We start from the raw sequence: 21,536 nt of genomic DNA, 5'->3' as shown, positions 1-21,536 counted from the left end.
TGCATTGGGACACAGCAAAAGGCTTTAATAAACAATAAATTAGTTAAAAATACTTACAATTATACATGATAACCATCTTGATATACATGGGCATCAAGGGCTTACTTTTCTTTGCTATAACAAATGACATTATCCTCGAAATGTTCCAAGAAAATAAAAAGAACAGAAGTAAGAATTGGTCTTATAGAAATCAACACCGACCTATGCCAAAGATAAAAGGGGCTTCTCTGCATTTCAAGAAAAGAAAATTCTTCCGACTTCGCAAAATAAAAAGAAAAACCTCTACTGCTGAATCTTGAGAACAGGAAATGCAATAACGTCCCGAATGCTAGCAGAGTTGGTAAGAAGCATTACTAGCCTGTCAATCCCAAGTCCCTGAAAAATATTTATTTTCATTATAGTCAGCTGAGAAAATTTCTTCAATTGTAAATCAAGTTTTCTACGAAAGAAAGAATCTACCGCAATCAACAAATTTGCAACTTTATTGCCATCAATGGAAGATGCAGTAAATTCTATGGATTAACAAAAAAAAATATGATCTTTAATCACCATTTACCAAAAAAATCAATTGAAAATGCACAGAATGTTAGTGGACAACAAGTTACCAATAAAAGCCATGCTTGTGCTCTAATGCAACTTAGGATATGATCTAGGATAATATTTTGATGTTTCAGAGCACTTGGGATCTGCTACCCACAAGTTGTGCCCACATCCCTACCCACAGAGAACCACCACCGTGTATTGGGAACATGAGATCACATCAGCACCCACATGCACATCTCAGCGTGCATTGGGAACATCTCCCATACTTGTCACTGAGAGATGTTTCCAATACACAGTTGGGATGTGCTGTGGGACGCTGATGTGAACTCTGGGAACATCTCCCCATGAATGACAAGGGAGATATTCCCAATGCACAGCTGTAATGTCTCGTGGGTAGAGATGTGGAAACAGCTCATGGGTAGCAGATCCGAGCTCGTTTCAGAGGACCATCCCGGTGCAACATCCACTAAGCAATATATTCCACCATCTGGTACGAGATGAAGTACAGATCAGGAGAATAACTTGTTACTTTCTTAGTAGTAAAATAGCTAATCATATCAACTTCTGTATAACATAATTAAGTTCAAAAAATACAGGAAAAAGCATATACTATTTTTTTCTTTTCTGGATATAGTTGTTTTTATGGACCTGCCACAGCAACCATCCCGGGTTGTAGGCACCAATTATAGTTTCCATTTCAAGAAACAGAATGATTATTGCTATTCATGATAACTTCCATGAACCTCACATACAACTATACAAGCAGAAATTGAATAGATTAACCATACCATTCCTGATGCTGGAGGCATTCCATATTCCAGGGCCGTCAGGAAATCTTCATCTAGAGTTACTTCATAGGAGTCATCGTCACTTTTCTTTCCTTTCTCTTCGGCAGAATCTATCTGTGAGATCAGCTGTCTCTTAGAATTATGCTGCCTAATTTGCTCTTCCAAGCGTTCTCTCTGCCATTAGAACAGTTGAAACAAAAATGAACAATTTTTGCCATTCAAGGTCCTGAAACAGTGTCTATAGGTGAAAGCCTAGAGTTAAAAACTATATGTGGGTGATGACCTGGAGCTAAACACCAATCAAATAGGAATAAGACAATCTATAACAAGTTAATATCATAAGAAGGCTAACACAAGGACGTAAAATATACTAGGGAGTGAAGAATAACAGGAGAGAGAGAGAGAGAGAGAGGTTGTAGGTTGTACACCAGCTCCAAATTCCTCAGTGCCAACCTACTAGAAGAGCATTTGCGCCTTATCCTCTGCTAGTTGTGGGATAGCCACTGTTTGTTTTCAAATGAGAAGCACAAGAAAAGCACAGGAACCTTCTACTGCCAAAGTGCAACGCATGCAGCCAGACAAAGCAAGGCACAAATTTTTTAAAATTTCCGAAGACAAAAAGTTAATGAATTAAAATAAGTAAATGTTGAGTTTCAAAGAAATTAAATGTTCTAAAAAGCTTACAAGTTCAAACCAAGATGCATAAGCATGACATGTGAAACAAATTCAAAGCATGACATGAAACAATTCAAAGTAGCAAAAGCAAGCAGATGTAGATCGTACCAAAGCACTTCAAGTAGGGTTGATCATTTCTACCCAGGCCTGCAATGCCTGGCCTGGCAGGCCCAGCCCATCCCAGGCCAATATCAAGCCCACACCTAATGCAAGCCAGGCTCATGCCAACCAAACCCCCGTGTATGTGCATTTGTATGTATATTACCATATACACAAATATAATATTTATAATGCATATGTTTATATAAAGAAGACTATATGTGTGACAATTTAGAAAAATCAAGGCAGCCTAACATGTTGAGAAATTAGTTTAAATCAAAGGCCAAACCACCCAATGAGTGCATGACGGGATGATTTGGTTTTGATGAGTTCCCATGGTCATAACTCTCTTGCAACCTGTTAGGAACTGCCTAACCAGGGTTTTTCGAGGAACCACCCTCCAGAACAGAACAGAGAGAAGAGAGTAGAAAGAAAAGAGAAGATTCAAATCTGATTTTCCATGCCTCTCCCATAACAAGCACTCCCCTTATATAATTACTGTAATTGAATCGTTTCTGTTATGCTTTTGGATCTGCGCCAACTAACTTCTGTGGACGTGGCCTCCTGCTAAAAACCGGCTGTCCGGTAGTTTTCTCACATGAGGTCTCGGCTGCGATATCATCTGGGCCTGGCATGAGGGGCTGGATTGGGCTGGGTCTAACAGTCCCCTCCCGGTTGAGACAGACCTTGGCCTCAAGGTCTAGCTGTGTAAATTCCTCTTGCAGTTTCAGGTAAGGTTCCCAAGTGGCATCTTCAACAGGGAGATTATCCCATATCACCAATGCTTCTAGTGTCACTCTGCCATTCTTTCTAACCCATCGGAAATCTGTTATGAGCTTGGGTTCAGTCACCAGAGACCCATCTTCAGTGAAGTCAGGAAGAGAGGCTTCCTATAAAGCTCCTTCTTTAAGACTTCGTTTGAGCTACGAAATATGAAACACAGAGTGGATTTTAGACAAGGACAGAAGCTCCAATCTGTAGGCTGCAGCTCCTATCTTTTCCACAACCCGAAAGGGCCCAAAATATCGAGGGGCTAGCTTGCTCCGAGTCCGATGAGCCAAAGATACCTGCCAGTAGGGATGTAATTTAGGTAAGACTCAATCCCCCTCCTGAAACTGCACATCCCTGTGTTCGTTATCATAGGCCTTCTTCATTAGTTGCTGAGCCCTCAACAGATTTGCCTTAAGTTATTTGAGGATGGAATCCCTCTTCAGTAAGTGATCTTCCAGTGGCCACTGATGAACCTCGTTCATATGGAATTAATAGGAAGTGGATCTCGCCCATACAAGGCCTTAAAAGGGGTCATACCTGCTGCTGCATTATAGGTGGTGTTGTACCACCACTCAGCCCATGGCAACCACTTCATCAATGATTCCGGAAGGTCTCCGACGAAGCACCTCAAATAAGTCTCTAGGCACCTGTTCACCACTTTAGTTTGCCCATCAGTTTGCGGGTGGTAGCTAGTGGACTTCTTCAGCTTAGTGCCTTGCAATCTGAAAAACTCCCAGAATCTGCTCATAAACATCCTATCTGATACAATTGGCTATGGAGTACCATGGAGCCAAGCAACCTCCCTGGTAAAAATTTCAGCAACCATGGCAGCACCGTAGGGGTGAGGCAACCCCACAAAGTGGCCATATTTGGTAAATCTGTCTACAAGAACCAGTATCACTTTCCCTCCCTGGGATTTTAGAAGTCCAGATATGAAATCTATTGAAATATCACTCCATACCCGGTCCGGAATAGGCAGCAGCTGTAACAGTTCAGGTGGAAGCCAAGTGTCATACTTCTGCTGCTGACAAATTGAGCAGTTAGCTACAAACTCCTGCACCTTGGCTCTCAACCCCTTCCAGAAGAATAGAAAGGCCAGTCTTTTATATGTACGAAGAACCCCAGAGTGTCCCCCTTCTGCCATGCTGTGAAATTGTCCAGTGGCTTGGGAATGTGAGCTGAATCACCAGGTATAACTAGTCGGCCCTTATAGAACAGAGTGGCACCTTGGACTGTATATCCTAGAGTGGACTCAGGCTGTGCTGCCCTTTTTTTTTTCGTATTGCTTGCAACTTTGGGCTCTGATCTGCCTCCTCCTGTAACTCAGCTGTGAGTGAAAATGGGTTGAGATACTAGCATGGGTCCGAGCTCTTCCTTCCGGGAGAGTGCGTCTGCTGCTCTATTTTGGGCCCCAGTTTGGTATTCTGTTTTATAATCAAACCCGAGCAGTTTGGACACCCATTTATGCTGCTCAGGGGATAAGACCCGTTGCTCCATGAGGTATTTCAGGCTTTGATGGTCCATGTGGATAGTGAATTGCCAACCCATCAAATAGGCCCTCCATTTCAGGACTGGTAACACCACTGCCATGAGCTCTAGTTCATAGGCTGACTTAGCTGAAATCTGGCCAGATAATGCCTTGCTAAAAAAGGCTATGGGCCTGCCTTCCTGCATCAGGACAGCCTCTATTCCACCCTGAGAGGCATCACTGTCAATTACAAATTTCTTACTGAAGTCGGGCAACATGAGTGCAGGGAGGGATGATACCACTTCTTTCAAGCGTTCAAAAGCTTCCTGGGACGTGGGGTTCCAAGCAAAGGAATCCTTTCTGAGTAGCTGAGTTATTGTGCCAGCTATCTTGCCATAGTTTTGGATAAAACGTTAGTAGTACCCAGTCAGTCCGAGAAACCCCCGCAATTCCCTAATGGTTTTGGGCCTAGGCCAATTTGTCATGCATGATACCTCCTCTGGGTCCGCCATTACCTTACCCTCCTACACTGTGTGGCCCAAATAATGGACCCTGGTTTGTCCAAAACTGCATTTGCTTTCTTTAGCAAAAAGCTGATTTTGTTTAAGAACCCCAAGAGTAATTTGCAAATGGGCCAGATGGGTCTCCCAGTCCACACTGTACACCAAAATATCATCAAAAAAACTAAGATAAACTTCCAAAGGTATAGTCTGGATAGATCATTCATTAGAGCCTGGAATGTAGACAGCATTGGTCAGCCCAAAAGGCATGACCCTGAATTTGTAATGACCATCATTGGTCCTAAATGCAGTCTTGTGGATGTCACTGTCATGGACCCTAATCTGATGATACCCAGCCTGCAAATCGAGCTTGGAAAACACCCTAGCTTGTTGGAGCTCGCCCATCAACTCACCAATCACTGGAATGGGGTAACAGTCCTTCAAGGTTATATTGTTTAGGGCCTGATAATCTACACAAAACCTCCACCCTCCGTCCTTTTTCTTAACTAACAAGACTGGTGAAGAGAAAGGGTTGTGGCTGAATTGGATGAAGCCCTTATCCAAGAGATCCTGTACCAACTTGTCTATCTCTTGCTTCTGGTAAAACATACACACGCACACATATATACTTAATACATATATGCATTGACGTGGCATGGTCTGAACCATTCGACCCAGATGGTCGAACCGGTGACCCTGCAACCTGGAGGCAAAAACGGTTCAGCCTCTGGGTCAGTTTTTAAACATTGCTTTTTACACCTTCCAGGACAGCCAAGATCTCAGCACTAAGAGAATCTCCACCAATCGACTCAGAATGAGGCAATAACCATTCCTTCCTCATTCCTGAATACTCCTCCAATACCTGAAGGACTGGGAGGTTGCCCTCACTACTCCCATCAAAGTTTAGTTTTGTGAACCCATCAGCTGGTGGAGACCATATTGGATTGATGACAGCTTTACTTGGTGCTAATTTAGCCACTTCCATTTTAGTTTCCTGTAAACAAAGGATGTCTGCCTTCCACTTTCTTGTATGTGCACCTGCCACCACACTTCTGCAGCCTTTATTCCAAGAAAATACCTTCATTTTTAAAAAGAAAATGTCTAAGTGTGCTGTCCATTCCCTCCCCCTACCCTCCCTTCAATTCTTACCCCTTTTTCCCTCCTTTTCACTCCTATTTATCTGACCCTCCATTGTCAGTGAAGCTCCAAGATAGTCTAAAAAACACCCTTTCTGTTCTACCTTTCCTTCCTTTCTCTTCAAGCACCCTTCCCCTCCTCTACGAGAAATGCCTTTGTTAGTTCCTCCATACCCTTTAGAGAAACCCCCAAGAAAGCACCAAACTCCACGAACTTGGAAAGAATCCACGTAGAAGGCTCCATGTTTTGGTCCCCACCATTTGCCACAAAGTCCACCTTGCCATTTAACTGCATCTCCCTTTCCAAAGTGACTGACATCCCCCTTATTGTAGGCCAATCACCCGCTGGAAGCATTGCCATAGAGCTAGAGCCAGACGCCTCTTCCAGGTTTTCTGAACCCCATCACCTTCTACTTAACTCATTGAGATTCCAATCCACCAAAAATAACAGCTAATATATAAACAAAAACAGATTAAAGGTCATTTGGAACCATCAAATATTTGTAGAATGGTCTTCCCATATAACCCTACAGAAAGCAAAAGGGAGAATAAACCAAACAGTGGTACCCCTGCTCCACATTGATACTGAAAACCAAGAGAGACTGTTACCCTTATCGAATTGAGGCAAGACAAACAAATCAGGAATGATGAGCAGAAATTTTTCAAAAGGATGTGGTGTGGCAAGAAATGAAAAAAAAAAAGTGATTCACTGGCTCCCTCTACAATTTAAACATGGAACAGCAATTATGGATCTATATCACTCTATTACTGAGATCAGCAACAGTGAGCACATTCATTGTCAAGAAAAAACAAGTGCATGAAAGCCCCAACCCGCGGGGGGACAGACTTTCACCAAATAAACCAGAATCAGCTGTCTTTGCCATACCTATGGCAAGGACCAAAATGCTCGTCTGCAAATATCTCCAAGGATGTTTTGATATTTGCTGAACTAATGGAAACCATTGGATTGGCTAACATTAACATAATAATAATGACTACTTGTCTAGCATAACAATAGCCATCAAAATCCATTGCTTTCCTTGGCTGAATAAAAGTAAATCACAGACCTCTGCTATATTGGTAACTATTGTAATAATTGCAAAAAAAATTTAGATATTAATTGTTATTCAACTAGATATATACAAAAACTAGCTCATTCATTAAAAGAACATATGACCATAGAAAGGAATGAACAGGATTTTTCATATTCACCCTACTTAGGTCCTAAAGGCAGATGATGATGAAAATGATAATGATGATGATGATGATGATGATGAAGACAACGATATCAAAAACAGTAACTTGCTGCATACCTGATCCAAAGGGTCAGTCAGTTCTGAGAATGCATTGGCAAGTTCACGGCCACAAATAAATAGTTCAAACCTCTCAGTCGAGCCTGAATACCTAAATCAAAGGATTTAAAATAACATAATTAAAACCAGTTTGTTCCCAAAGGAGCCTAATGTGCCAAATAGACCAAAAAAGTTTAGCATTTGAATTAGATTCTAGAAATGTAATAGAATCTCTTCCCAAAAAGAATGAGATGATGCTAGCATGGAATCCAAGGAAAAAGGACCATTGCTCCAATGCTGATTGTGGACCTAACCCTTGGCTTTTTTTTTTTTTTTTTTTGGGGGGGGGGCAAAAAGTGGCTACTCTCAAACTCAAACTCAAACCCATGTTTTCATACATGTCAGCCCAAAATAATTTTACCATTGTACTAAGCAATGGCCCCTAGCATAAAAATAAAACTATATAGCTGATTTATTCATCAAATCAATACAGGCAAATATCAAAACATATTATCAATTCTAAAACATAACATTTTATTGTTGGTAGTGGTGGTGGCGGCAGTGGTGGTGGAGGTGGCAGTGTTGTTATGGCTATTGGTGGTGGTGGTGTTGCAAATTTGCAATACACCATAATACTTGCCTCCACTAGTACTACTCTGGAATATTGTCTTGTTGCCACCGGAATAGGACAGCATCAATTAATAGGTTTGAATAAAAATTGTAAAAGTTTGGATATTGGGAAAAAACAATGGGTTACTTGTAAGCAGGCACCATTATAATATTTTGATTCTTTTTAGAGTTTCCCAGGGCATCTTGGACATCTTAGAAGAAACAATAAATTCAGCAGAAATATTTCATTAGTCATTAAAGAGTGAGCATATTCCTCATAAAGGGAAAATTATAACTTAACAGAAAATATTCCCATTTCAAAACACAGGTGAAAATCATATTTTTTAGGATAGTAGGCAACATATTGACAAGCAAAACATTTCAGAGAGAGAATATAACCTTCGGTGTGGTTTAGCAAGGGGAGATATCTCGATAGGATAGTCTAAAACAAATGTAGGTTGCAGAAGTTTTGGTTCTACAACAGTCTCAAAAACCTGGATCAATATCAAGAAATTTAAGAACATAAGAGAAAAGCATTTGCAAGCAAATAGTCAAAAGGCAAAACTAAATCTACCATCCAGACAGGTATCCTTAAAAACACTGATTTTGTAGTAGCATTGAGTGACCAGAGACCCCACATTGACTAAATTATCTAAAACTTGCAGCAGATCACAAATTATTTAACATGTTTTTATGTTGATAAGAAATTTTATTGATCAAATGAGATGATGCACACCATCATAAGACAATGAAAACATGTATCCATGTTGTAATTGTCTTCTCCATATGGCAGTTTTCTATGCTCATTTTCTCATGGTTGTTCATTTCATGCTAACCTGTTTGAAATGCTTTTGCCCCCTTGAAAGTTACTTTTTCCATACGAGTTGGATTGCATTAATGCTGGATTATTTGCTTGTGTGGGCATCATAATTGTCCTAGAATCAGCATAGGTGTACTCTGGGTTGTTTTCTATTTCTGATTTTTGAGTTGTTATAGAAGTATTTTGGTAATTTACTTGATATAAATGGGTTCCAATCTGATAGTTACATTATTTCGGTCTTATTTGTGTTTAAACTTTCACTTATATGATAAGTATAATATGACTATGTTTTCTTAGGGCTGAAGTTTGTTGATGCGACTTTCATAATCTGGGTACCTAGATCTATGTTTTTTTATCGTACTAGAAGAGACCTGTGTGATGCACGGGCTGGTGTAAGAAAGATGCCCATGTTACATTCAGTTTCTTAATTGAATTGGTTGTGCGTGAGCTTATATAGCCCCATATTTAATTTCTTTTTTTTTAATTTAAAAAAAAAACAATAAAATTTTAAAGGGGTTTGGAAGCAGTATGAGGAGTCTAGTGTGGACAACTGCTTTTTAGAATATAGTATAGATGTGTTTTGTAAGCCATGACCTGGCCAGAGAATGAAATGAAAATATTCCTTTGAATAATGTGATTCTTTATTGTGTGTTTCTAATTGATGTATACCTCTATTTACTTTTTTTTCTTTTTTTTCTCTCTCCTCTCTCGACTTTCCTAGTTCTCAATTGCTGAAGAGCTATTTCAGCGTTCAGTCAAGTTTCAGGTTGCTCTTTAGGAGCCTTCTAAGCAATCCAAGTTAAGTCTCCTCCCTTCTCTCTTTCACTTCCTTATTTCCAGTCTTTGTTAGTCCATTCTCATTGGAAATTTTTCATCTTTGTGTACAAGATCAATTCAGATCCCCCACAAATTCAGTCATCATTTATTATTCTCTATTGCAATTTGTCCTACCACCTGTCAACCCAAAATTCTAACTAAAACCTAATTTCTAGAATTTTGGATTTTCTCTAACAAAGGAGGATTTTCTTCCTTTTGTACCTGTGCTTAAAACCCCTTCAAATTAAGCAATCCCATTTACGCCTTGTATGCTCCTTCCCATCCTTATTAATAATTTTTTTATGAATATCCTTATTAATAAATTTCATACCTTGCCTTTCTGCAAAACAAAAACAATTCATTATGGGGTCACAGATTTTATTTTTTATATACGGAACCACCCCTTCTTTTATTGAACAATGCTTCTCATTTACACTCGCATAAACAACTTCAACATGCAACAAGGATAAAAAGGTCCTATAGTCTCACATCTAAATAGAAACAAGACAAGAATCAAAACAAGCCAACTTCAGGATACAAAGAAACTTCAAGAGTAATGCAAATTAAACCTCATTAAGGACATGTCCCACGGATGGACATGCTTCAATGGAAGATTTGTCATTACTGTCATGGTCAGATCCAAGTGCTCTAATGGTAACTTCTTTAGCAATGGTAACATCATTTCCTATCTCATTGAAGTCAATACCAGTGAATTCTTTGACAAGATTATGCATGGTTTCCCTCCTCCAAGGCCGTTCAAGACATATTTCCAGTCCCTGCAGTAAAACTATAGTTCCAATGGGTAATAGAATTCTTTACACAACCTTTTTCTTTTTTGAGAGAAGCAAAAAAAAAAAGTAATGTGCATTATATCCCACAACTATCATAGTAAGAAAATTCCAGATTTAAGTGGTTATTCAAATCAATTAAATCATAAAATTGAACAAGTTCATTTAAAATTTCACCTATAGAAATAAGTGAAAATCCCACTTCACTTATCCATCCATCATTTTTATGCACAAATTAATTGGATATCAGTCAGAAACTCAAATCAAAAGAAAACCGGTCAAAATATTAAATGATGCATGGTGTGAAGCCAAAGACTTCAGTCATTATCAAATTAGCCAAAATATTGAATGAACATGGAGAAGTAATAGCACATTCACCTGGTAATTAACAGTGAGCTTTCCATGAACAGCAAGAGCACATCGAACAACAATTTCCTCTGCCATGTTCATCATGCTATGATAGTCTGAATATGCTTCATACATCTAAATATCAAACTAAGATTAATAGTTAATATTTCCCTTCGTTGCAAATAAAAAATGCCAATGCTTTCAACAATTTGTCGTTCCAAATGGTACCAGGTAACAGAAGGCATAAGTTCTTAACTAAAAAATCACAAAAATACAAGATAGATGCTACCTCAATAGTGGTAAACTCAGGATTATGCCGAGTTGAAATGCCTTCGTTTCTGAATATGCGGCCTATCTCATAAACTTTTTCAAAGCCCCCAACCTGTCAATAGAAAATAGAGATGCTAAATTATATTAAAACACTTACTGATTGAGAATTTGAGATCCAATAGGAAAGAAAATACAAGGAACAACTCAACTAGTTTTTTTTTTTTTTGAAGAGTAAAAATGAAGATTTTATTAAAAAGAAAAAGGATCTGAAATACAAGCAATATCCAGGGTGATAAGATAGCACCCACACAAATCCCAACAATAGAGCTTCATAAAACACAAAATACAGAGGAAAAAAATTTTCCTCAGCCATAAGCAGCTTAATCATCTCTGTCATACACATCATCTTTCCCGTCCCCTGCCTCGTCCTATTCCTTTCCATCCCTCCCTGTTAAGCTCTTTTTCAAGCTCTCTTCCTTCTTACTCCTTTCAAATGATTTGAAATCCCTTCTGGCAAACCCCTCTCCTCCCCCCCAAAAAAAAACAAACCTAAGCCCTTGCCAACCCTAACATCTCTTTCAGCCAACTAGTTTAATGTTCTTATACAACCAAGCATTCAGTAAGAACTGAAAGATATACTAATACCTATGCAAGGAGTAAAAAAACATTAAATACAGACCAACATTGTCATCCCTTGTAAGTAACCCATAAATTATCACAACACAAATTTAAAAAAAAAAAAACAAAAGCCAAGCTTTACAAATTATATTAATGGTGATGCTTACTCCAATGATAAGGGAGTGGATCTAAGAAATTTAAAGCTAGTTCATACAAAATTAAACCTTTTTACTATATGCCCGGACTTACACTCTAAGTTTAAACATATAGAAAACTTAAACTTCATAGAGATAAAAGATCCATAGCATGGAAGGCACATCATACAAAGCTCCCAGTCCAATGATCAGAAAAAAAATGTTTGCGGCAATAAATAAAAAAAGAAAATTTATAGATAAATAAAAATGAGTACATCTATGGACTGATGAGATATCACCAAGCATTACATCAAAAAACAACAAACCAGCCCATTGACTCCAACTAAAGATGACCAGACTCTAGGGTGGCTGCAAGATCCGGACTCTGTCATACGGTGCTATAAGGGTGAAATCAAGAAATTCAAGTGGTATACAAGAATACAGTGAGTTAGGCGATCAGCAAATACTATGGCTAATTTATTAGCCAAACAAGGGACAAATAGGGATATGTTTTACTGGGCTTAGTTGTAATCTGCTTCCTTATTTAGTTTGTTCTTACCTTTGTTATGGGTGAGGTTCCAACTCACACCTCTCCAAGGGTTGCTTGTACTAGTTTTAATCTTTTGATAATATTAATGAACTGATCATTTATCAAAAAAAAAAAAAACAACAAAACAAAACAAAAGGCTTTGTCATGGTAAGGAAATTAAGCACAAGATTCTTCCTGTTCTTGTTCAAGAGAAAAGAAGACGCGGAGGAAATTCTGAAGGATGAAGTTAGTAGCAGAAATCTTGTGCCAGAGCGGAGATATCAAGAACAGATTTTCATAGTAACCGAGAAGTCCTGTAGCATTTTTTAAGAGGTATGATATCAGGAACAGGATCTGAGAAGACTTACAGTGCGCAGAATACTTGTTGAGAACAGATAATGTGCAAATGTTGCCTTCACACCTTGGTCTTTATTCCACTGGTGAAGCATTTAAGTTAATAAAGACAAGGAAGTCGAGCACAAGAAAGCGATGGAAATGTTAATCGATGAAGAAAAGGGCGACAAAACTGCAGCGGTAGAAGATGGTAGTGTTTGAGAGGTGACAGTCAAGAATAGGGTTCAACTGTTCAAGATCGGGATGTGCAGAGAGAACTAATCAAAGTTATGTTAGGAGCTCACAATTGGTCAGCATGGAAGACAATTCTACAGAGGTACATATAATCTTTTTTGAGAAAGAGGTAAAGTATTGTATTAATTTTGCCAAGAAGGACAAAAGTGCAAGCATTTGTCAAGCATGCTCTACGTACAGCAGCAACTATACAGAGAACTGAGAAAAGCCACCCAAAAAACTAGGCTCTCAAACTAAATACAAACAACACTCAGACTGTGAAATTAATTAAAAAGGGTGCTATAATAAAAAAATTGATGATATGGGATGTTTTTGAAAGATTCCTTGGCAGATAACCAAGAGTTTAAAGTAGCCACAGCCCAAGCCACCACATCATCTAAGGGCGTGAACTTTCCTTCAAAAATTCACCCATTCCTTTCTTTCCACAGAACCCAACACACAACATGAGAAATGACATTCCATAGCACCAAACCCCTACTATCTAAGCCCACCAACTTCCAGGCAAAAAGCAACTGAGCAAAGAACTCGGCAAGCACCACTTAACATTCAAGAGGGACCAGAAATGGCTGGAAAGTTTATATGCACCAGTTAACACTCAACTGAGGTACATATGATCTTTGACAGAAGAGAAATAAGAAATGCTCAGTTGGGGTTTGTGATTGGTGTTGGCTATGTTGGAAAAGAAGGAAGATGAAGGAAAGAAAAGGAAGTGGGGAGGAAAGAGAAAGAGAGGAAGGAAGGGAGGAGATCAAAAAGGTAGAGGGAGGGGAAGAAAAGGGATCTTTTCAAGAAATGGATTGGGGGGGTGTTGTCTTGTGATTCCACTAATAAGGAGAGAGCTAGGAACCTGCTGATCCAAACCCAGACCGTGGAAGAGAATTTAGTTATTGTTGATCTTGAAGAGAGTTGCAGTGGTGGTTGGAGAAGAAAAAGGGTCTGAAAAAGAAGAGAGTACGGGTGAGGGTGATGCAGACAGAAAGAGATGAAGAAGAGTTACCAAACTTTAATAAAGGGGCTGAAGATGGTGTGGCATCTCAAGAGTGTGACAGAGAAGCGCTGAAGAGAGTAGACTAGGTACAAATTTAACTTGTTCTAGAATGTACAAAAGGAAGAGGAATTGTACAAGACTATTGCAGAATGGTGGTGAAAAAGTAACTATTGAACTAATCAAAAAAAAAAAAGTAATTATTAAAGGGGAGGAAGGAAAGGAAGATAATTCAGGTGGAGATGAGGTTACAAGAGATGAAACTCATGAAATTGAAGGGACCTGGAAATGGTGGTGGAAACAAAATGGAAGTAAAGCCTCGGGGTTACATATTCTTTAGTACTTTAATATTTCCTAAAACCCCATTGTAGACGATCAATACCTTCATAGGCTCTCCTTTGACCATAGTCACCCCACATCAATTTGAAATCATAGCGATTCTACATACAGTCAGCTAAGCATCACTCCTAATATGTTGTTCTGCTTAAATAATGCCAGTACTTCAATTTCATTTCTACATATAACCAACACAGTACTTTGCCACCAAAAGATCAAAATCTATTAGCAATTTAAGGAGATAAAATGGAAGCAAATATGAACTTTATAAGATGGAAAAAGCGTAGAATTCAGTATAGACAACTAGAGATAATAGATCTTCACGCTCACCAGCATTCTCTTTAAGTGTAGCTCAGTCGCAATTCTCAAATAAAGATCCCTTCCAAGTGAATTATGGTATGTAACAAAAGGCCTAGCTTCTGCTCCACCAGCTGCTCCCTAGTTTATGAAAACAATTAAAAACAAAGTGCCTCTGTTGTCTTTGAAACCATACATTTTATATCAACTTAAGAGCAAAAAGAAGAAGAAAACAAAGGCAGCGAACAAGAATGAAAATCCCTTTAGCATCCAATTTTTTTTATATAAAAAACCCTATTGAATTACAGAATAGGCAACAATAAGAACAACAACCATGTCGTTGTTATAATAATAATAATAATAATAATAATAATAATAATAATAAATGAAAGAAAGACAGAAAGAATCAGAATACGAAGAAATCATGTCTGAACGGCAACCCATTCAAATCAATTCAATTTGTAAAAATCTCCATACTCAATCAAGTTGTTAAACTTTGATGAAGTCTGCTCCTATACTTACTACTTCTATAATAATAATAATAATAGTAATAATAATAATAATAATAATAATAATAAATGAAAGAAAGAAAGAAAGAATCAGAATACGAAGAAATCATGTCTGAACGGCAACCCATTCAAATCAATTCAATTTGTAAAAATCTCCATACTCAATCAAGTTGTTAAACTTTTGATGAAGTCCGCTCCTATACTTACTACTTCTATTACCCACAAGTATTATTCATCCCATGATGAGGATGAAAACAATAATAACAGCTACTGAACAAATAGTGTATGATGATCTACAAAGTATGCATATCACAAAAAATCAACGAAGTATGCACCTATGGGATCGAGAGTGACATTCCATAAGTCACAATCCCATTATTTTATTATTAGTTTCATTTTCCATATTGAAAATTGAACATGCCAAACTGCCTTGGTTTTGGTACCATGGAAAAGCTTATTCAATTATCTATGCAAATAGTTGAAGATCGCATGACCTCAGCCAAAATATATAAGATGTTGATCAGCAACGGAACTATCTTTTAGCAGTATTTTGGTGCTTATTCGAGCTTTAATTGTGCCAGGTTAGGTTCTTATAAATAGATGTTATCAGAACAGTTCAAAAGAGCTTTTCTTATCACTAAAAGAAATTGAATCTTTCACTTTTAGCTCTCTTCAGAGTTCTTCAAATAGCTTGGATTTATAGCTCCTTTTTTTATTGGAAACTGTGACTTTCATAAGGATATCAAATTACATCTTGCACTGTCAACCACTCAAACAAAGAGTGTTGACCCCAACATGACATCAAGAATTACAGTACAGCCCAAAAAAAGTTTTCCCTGAATTATAGCTCCTTGTACAAATTTGTTTTCCCTTCAAAAAACCAGGCTTTGATTGTGATGGAATGGTTTTAAATCATCTTCAGTATATATAGTATATGTTGAAGATCTTCCTGCTGCATCATCCAATTTCTATATATAAAAACCTTGTGAAATGTAAGCCTTCTTTATATTGTATAAACAAACAAAGTTACTCTCCCTGTTGATCCTGCATCCCAGCCATTCAAATCGCACTCTACTTGCTTTAGATCACTGAATGCCATTAGCTTGCTTAACATAGTTGGCATAAGGATTTGCTAATAATTAATATATTTTCTGAAATCCAGTTTCTCTGTGATTTGATTATTTGCATAGTTCCCTGACCTTCCCAACTAACAGAACTTACAAGTTGAAGCCATTCAAGTTCAATAAGCTAAACTAAGGCATTATTGCTGCATTTGGTTGCAAACAAAATGAAAGAAAGGAAAAGAAAATATAATAAAAAGTGACTTTCCTTAATTTGGTTCACAAGGGAAATCAAAAGAGAAAAGAAAGTTAAGACAAAATAGGATGATGAATTTTCTCTTTGGCCTCTTTTATTTTCTCTAGCAAAGGCAAAGGGTTTAAGGAAAATAGTGGAGAGCAACAGGAAGCAAAACTCTCCTAAACAAAATCCTCCTTTCATTCTCTTTCCTTTTATCTCACTTTTACACAACCAGATGCAATGTACATCTTCAAAGACAGTGAAATTAACAAATATATAAATCCTGTTTTACTTCACAGATGAAGTTAAAGTTCCACCTCAAACAAACCCATGGAAGAGGTTTCCCAAACAAGTCATCCTGTGGAGTTAGGAGTTAGGACTAAAAAAAGCAGCTACTTACCAGAAAGGGTTTCGTATACTTGCTACACCCACTTATGAACTGAACAGTTCTCATCTAAATGACCCCCTTCCATGTCGATATTCATTGTCCTACATTTTCCTTTTACTTGAAAGAAAATAAAATATTCAGAAGCTTTCATCCCCACTGAAAAATGTTCGATAGAGAAAAAGGATATAGGCCTAGCATGGACATGCCAGATGCCATCACTTATCACTGTTTGAATAATAGTTCACACCATCCCAGTGTTTTAAAAGCGCAAAGCACAAAGGAAAGGCATGCACCTTTTTGAAGCAAGGCACAATATTTTTAAAAATAAATTCAAGAAGTTGCAAAAAATGTAAACGAATTCAAAATAAATTAAGAAAATACTTAAAACAATAATTAAAAAATAAAACTTTGATTTTAAACTAAATGTTTTAAAAAGCCTATTAGTTCAAATTAAAATAAATAAACATAAATATTAAAACATATTCAAAGTGAAAATGCAAAAAAAAAGTCAAAAATAGAATACAAAACATATTCAAGCATGTCAACTTGAATTTCTTTATTTCTTTCCTGATTGCATTATTCCAAATAGCTAATGTGATTTTAAACATCTTTTATTCCTAATTCTACAAGTTGCCTTTGTACCAAGCCCCTTGAGGCAAGCCCAAACAAATCCATGTTAAGGTCTTAAATTCTAAATCCCTACAAAAATATGAATAAACTACATTAGCAAATAGGGGCTTGTTTGGGTTTGCCTCAAGGAGCTTGGATGGGGATTAGGGGGCTCAGGGCCTAACTGCTAGGCTCAGAAAAGAGCAAAATGTGCAAATTTCAAAAAGTCACATGCCTGGGCTGAAGCACAAGGTGCACCAGGTGTGCACCTTTTGAAAGTACTGCACTTGGGGCCTAGGTGAGGGGCATACCTTAAAATGTGCCTCTCCTGTGCACCTGAGGCACACCTTTTAAACCACTGCATCATACTTTACATGATAAAGAAAAGGGGGAGCTTCCTAAGAAGGTTTCTGACAACCTATTTGGATCTTTTCATTATAGAAACTTCAGAAAAAAATATATATATTTGAAAGTAGATGAAGCAATCAATTAGATTGAACTGGAGTTAAAGAAAGGAGTCATTATGGAACTCAAACATAATATTGAAAATGTTGGCAAACCTGTAAAACTGGAGTTTCAACTTCAATAAAGCCCAAAGATTCCATTGTCTTGCGTATCTCTGAAACAATCTAAAAAAATGCCCTAATGTTAGCATGAGATCTTTTTCATCTGATAGTTCTAATATATATATATATATATATATATATATATATATAAAATAAATGAATGGCAGTTTTATTAAGAAGAGAAGAAAGTATACAATAACCCTAAGAGGAGGCAACCTCCCCTTAGAAATGAGAATATAATCACGCTCTTAACAGAACTACAATTATAAGGTAGCCCAAAACAATTCACCCCTTGTTTAGCCAAAGAATCAGCCACAGCATTTGCCGATCTGCTAACCCACTGAAATCTGACTGACATGTTCGTTGTAAGCCAATTAACTTTCTTGAGAAGATCCCCATAGCCCCAAAAATTGTTTCCAGATCCGACAACCAACCCACTACCACCTTAAAGTCTCACTCAACTATTAAATTCTCTACTCCAAGTTGGTTGGTAACCTGTATTCCTTGTACCACAGCCAGTATCTCAGCCCTTCTAGAGTCACCAACTCCCACCAGTCCTCAAAATAAGGATAGGATGTTGCTATCTTTATCTCTCAAAATCTCTCCTATACCCAAAGGCCCTAGATTACCATGACAGCTCCTGTCAAAGTCCAGCTTTACCACTCCCTCCGGATGGGGGCTCCATTATGCCTGTAATCTATTCTTTTCAGAGGTTGTGGAAGACACTTCTGCCCAACTTCTCCAAAAATCATCAAAAGAATAATTCACAAAAAGGTCTGAAGTTTTCAGCCAAAAAATTGTCCTTATTAATATGCACTCTTTAGTTTCAGCAAGGCTTCTTTCCTTTTTTTGGAATATTCCAACATTCCTCTCCTCCCAAATGGTCCACAATATAACTACTTTGATACACTTTCACATTAGTTTCCCTCTCTTTGTTGGCCACCCAAAAGTAGACGGATCAAAAAGCAGATTTACTTCAGAGGGCGAGTTTCACTTACACCCAAACAGCATAAAAACGAAAAAAAAAACATTTACAAATATTAGCAACAAAGGAACAAGATATCAATAAGTGGTGACAATCCTCACTCTTCACTTTACACAAAATACACCAGTTTGTGGACAAACACAAATAAGGTTTCTTCTTTTGTAGGCTATCTAGAGCATTGGCCTTACCATAATAGGCTTACCAACAGAAAATAGCTATTTTAGGAGGGATAGGCCTTGACCAAATGTCTTGAATAGGGGAACACCCAAGATGAAGAAGTAGAACAAAGGGACTTGAAGAAAGATGCACAAGTGAAGGATCCACTCAAAGTCAAACTCCAAATTCTTTTATCAGGTTTAGGGGGGTCCACACAAACAGAGTCCAAAAGAAGTAAAAGCTCAAAGACACAAGCAAATTCGTCATCCCTTAAACCTCGACGAAAACCAAAGTCCCAATGTAAAGTCAATGAGAAACCGGGGGAAGGAACCTTGAAACATGCTTCTTTTTAAAGAGGGAGATAGAATAGAGAGAGGGGAAGTGATCTTTTAGGGGTTGAGTACCCACCAAAACATCTTCCCAAAAAAGAACAGAATTTCCAAAGTAGATATCATACCTCACAAACTTGAGGAATTTAGGGAGAGTGCCCAATTTTTTTTTTTTTTTTGATCAGTAACAAGAAACTTTATTAATGATATGAAACTATGTGAAACTTAAGGTACAAAAGAGGAGGTCAAATGTCCTAACTCCCCACCAAAAGAATACAATGGAAGAAAGTCAAAAGTTAGCCCAAAAAATCAATTCCCTATTCACCCCTTGCTTGGCTAACCCATCAGCAAATGAATTAGCAGTCCTCACCCAGCTGTAATGTACCACAATATCCCTACTCAGCCATTTGATTTTTTTTTCTCATTGTTATAACTCCACAAACCGATGTCTTCTTCCTTTAGCCACCTAATCACCACCTCCAAGTCACATTCAAGGACCAAACATCTGATGTTCAACTCCTTTGCTCTTTGGATACCTTCTAGGGCTGCAAGAATCTCAGCCCTAAGAGAGCCTCCTTCCCCAATTGGGCCTGAGGACATAGCAATGATAGCCCCATCCTCATTCCTGAACACTCCCCCAATCCCGAAAGGCCCTGGGTTCCTTAAGCAGCTACCATCAAAATTCAGTTTTATGAACCCAAAGGGAGGGGGGGACCAAGAAGGACTACATGTCCTCTTACATAGGGCAGAGGAAGCTATCTCTTTCCAGTTTCTTACCAAATCAGCCACAGAGTAATCTGAGAACAGTTCCATAGTTTTTAGCCAATGTGCCACCCTTAACAGAATTAGATCTAATAAGTTTTCAATGGTTCTTTCTTTATCTGAAAATATTCGTGAGTTTCTTTCTTCCCATAGAGTCCAACACACTGCAGCCCTAATGCTTCTCCACATAACCTTTCCCTCTCTTCTTCAGCCATCTAAAAAAAGAAGAAGAGAACAAGCTTTGGACTCGCCCAGGGGAAATCCAAACACACCCAAAAAGGGAAAAAGCCCACTCCCAAACTGATTTAGCAACCAAACAAGTAACCAGAAGGTAGTAACCAGTTTCCCCATCAGCTTTACATAGAGTACACCTATTTGGAAGTAAACAAGAATTGGGTCTCTTTTTCTGAAGTAGGTCATTTGTGTTAATTCTTTCTAGGAAAGTTTTCCAACAAAAACTACCAACCCGAGGAGGAATGGGCCTACTCCAAATTTCTTTAACTGGGAAAGACAACCCAATATGATCAGAATGCTGAGTTAATGACTCAAAAAACGAAGCACAAGAGAAAACACCTGAAGAGAAAGGAACCCAAAATCCGGTGTCCTCCTTATTAGGATCCAAGAAAACATTTTCAATGATGGATAACAAAGACATGATGTGGCCCAAATCTGTATCCCTAACTGCCCTTCTCAGACCTAGGTTCCACCCAAAACCTGAAGGAGAGTCTGAGGGGCTTAAGAAGGATGATATGGGTTCATTTTTCAAAGAGGGAAATTGGTCCATCAGAGGTGAGTCCCCAACCCAATGTTGTTCCCAAAATTTTATTCTATTACCGGAGTTGAGACCATACCTGATCCAATGGGAGAAGACTGGAAGCAACTTGTATATGGTTGTCCAAGGAGAGGAAGCGGTAGCCCTTGCCAAGATTCCAGGTTCCCAACCATTGTCTTCCAACCCATGTATGCTAGCCACAATCTTTGTCCACAATTTGTCTCTTTCCAAAGGAAACCTCCATAACCATTTCCCCAACAACGCCATGTTTCTTTTCCTAATATTCCCAATCCAAGACCTCCTAGCTTTTTACATCTAGTTACCACCTCCCATCTCACCCTATGGTCCCGCTTTTCCACTCCAAGCTCCCACAAGAAATCCCTCATAAGCTTTTCCAAAGTGTTAGAAACCTTTGTGGGGATCTTAAACACTAATAGGAAGTAAACAGGTAGATTAGCTAGGGTTGACCTAATCAAATTGATTCTCCCCCCCCCCAAGGAAAGATAATTTTTCCTCTAAGAAATAAGCCTTTTTTCAAATCTCTCCACCACTGGGTTTCAAAAGCTTATCTTCTTAGGGTTATCCCCCAAGGGGAGGCCTAAGTAAGTCATAGGCCAAGCCGAGGTTGCACAACCTAACACACCTACATATTCACTTAGCTCCCTCTCCTTCAAATTCACACCTTCCATACTACTCTTAACCAAGTTCACCTTGAGATTAGACATCTGCTCAAAGAGTTGTATTGCCAATT

At 38.2% G+C, this 21,536-nt stretch overlaps 1 protein-coding gene across 3 annotated transcripts in view; it reads right to left on the bottom strand.

Annotated features, from left to right (window-relative positions):
• The window catches only part of OVA5 (Lysyl-tRNA synthetase, class II), a 40,812-nt gene continuing 19,276 nt past the window's right edge, over positions 1 to 21,536 (bottom strand). Inside the window, exons 6-14 of one of the 3 annotated variants that reach the window (XM_088969007.1) lie at positions 17,776 to 17,844; positions 14,444 to 14,551; positions 10,943 to 11,035; positions 10,684 to 10,788; positions 10,224 to 10,304; positions 8,281 to 8,375; positions 7,294 to 7,384; positions 1,332 to 1,505; positions 1 to 375 (exon numbers count right to left, since the gene is read on the bottom strand). In XM_088969007.1, coding sequence (XP_088825133.1) covers positions 283 to 375; positions 1,332 to 1,505; positions 7,294 to 7,384; positions 8,281 to 8,375; positions 10,224 to 10,304; positions 10,684 to 10,788; positions 10,943 to 11,035; positions 14,444 to 14,551; positions 17,776 to 17,844 — 909 coding nt within the window. In that variant the 3' untranslated portion in view covers positions 1 to 282. Of the gene's footprint in view, positions 376 to 1,331; positions 1,506 to 7,293; positions 7,385 to 8,280; positions 8,376 to 10,086; positions 10,305 to 10,683; positions 10,789 to 10,942; positions 11,036 to 14,443; positions 14,552 to 17,775; positions 17,845 to 21,536 lie in introns of all 3 variants that reach the window. The other 2 variants (XM_088969006.1, XM_088969008.1) reach the window with 2 other exon arrangements.

The sequence above is a fragment of the Nelumbo lutea genome, chromosome 2, assembly GCF_056320005.1.
Source record: "Nelumbo lutea isolate HS-2025 chromosome 2, American lotus-T2T, whole genome shotgun sequence".
NCBI lineage: Eukaryota > Viridiplantae > Streptophyta > Magnoliopsida > Proteales > Nelumbonaceae > Nelumbo > Nelumbo lutea.
Note: the sequence above shows the minus strand (reverse complement) of the source record. Positions and strands in the feature narration are given on the sequence as shown.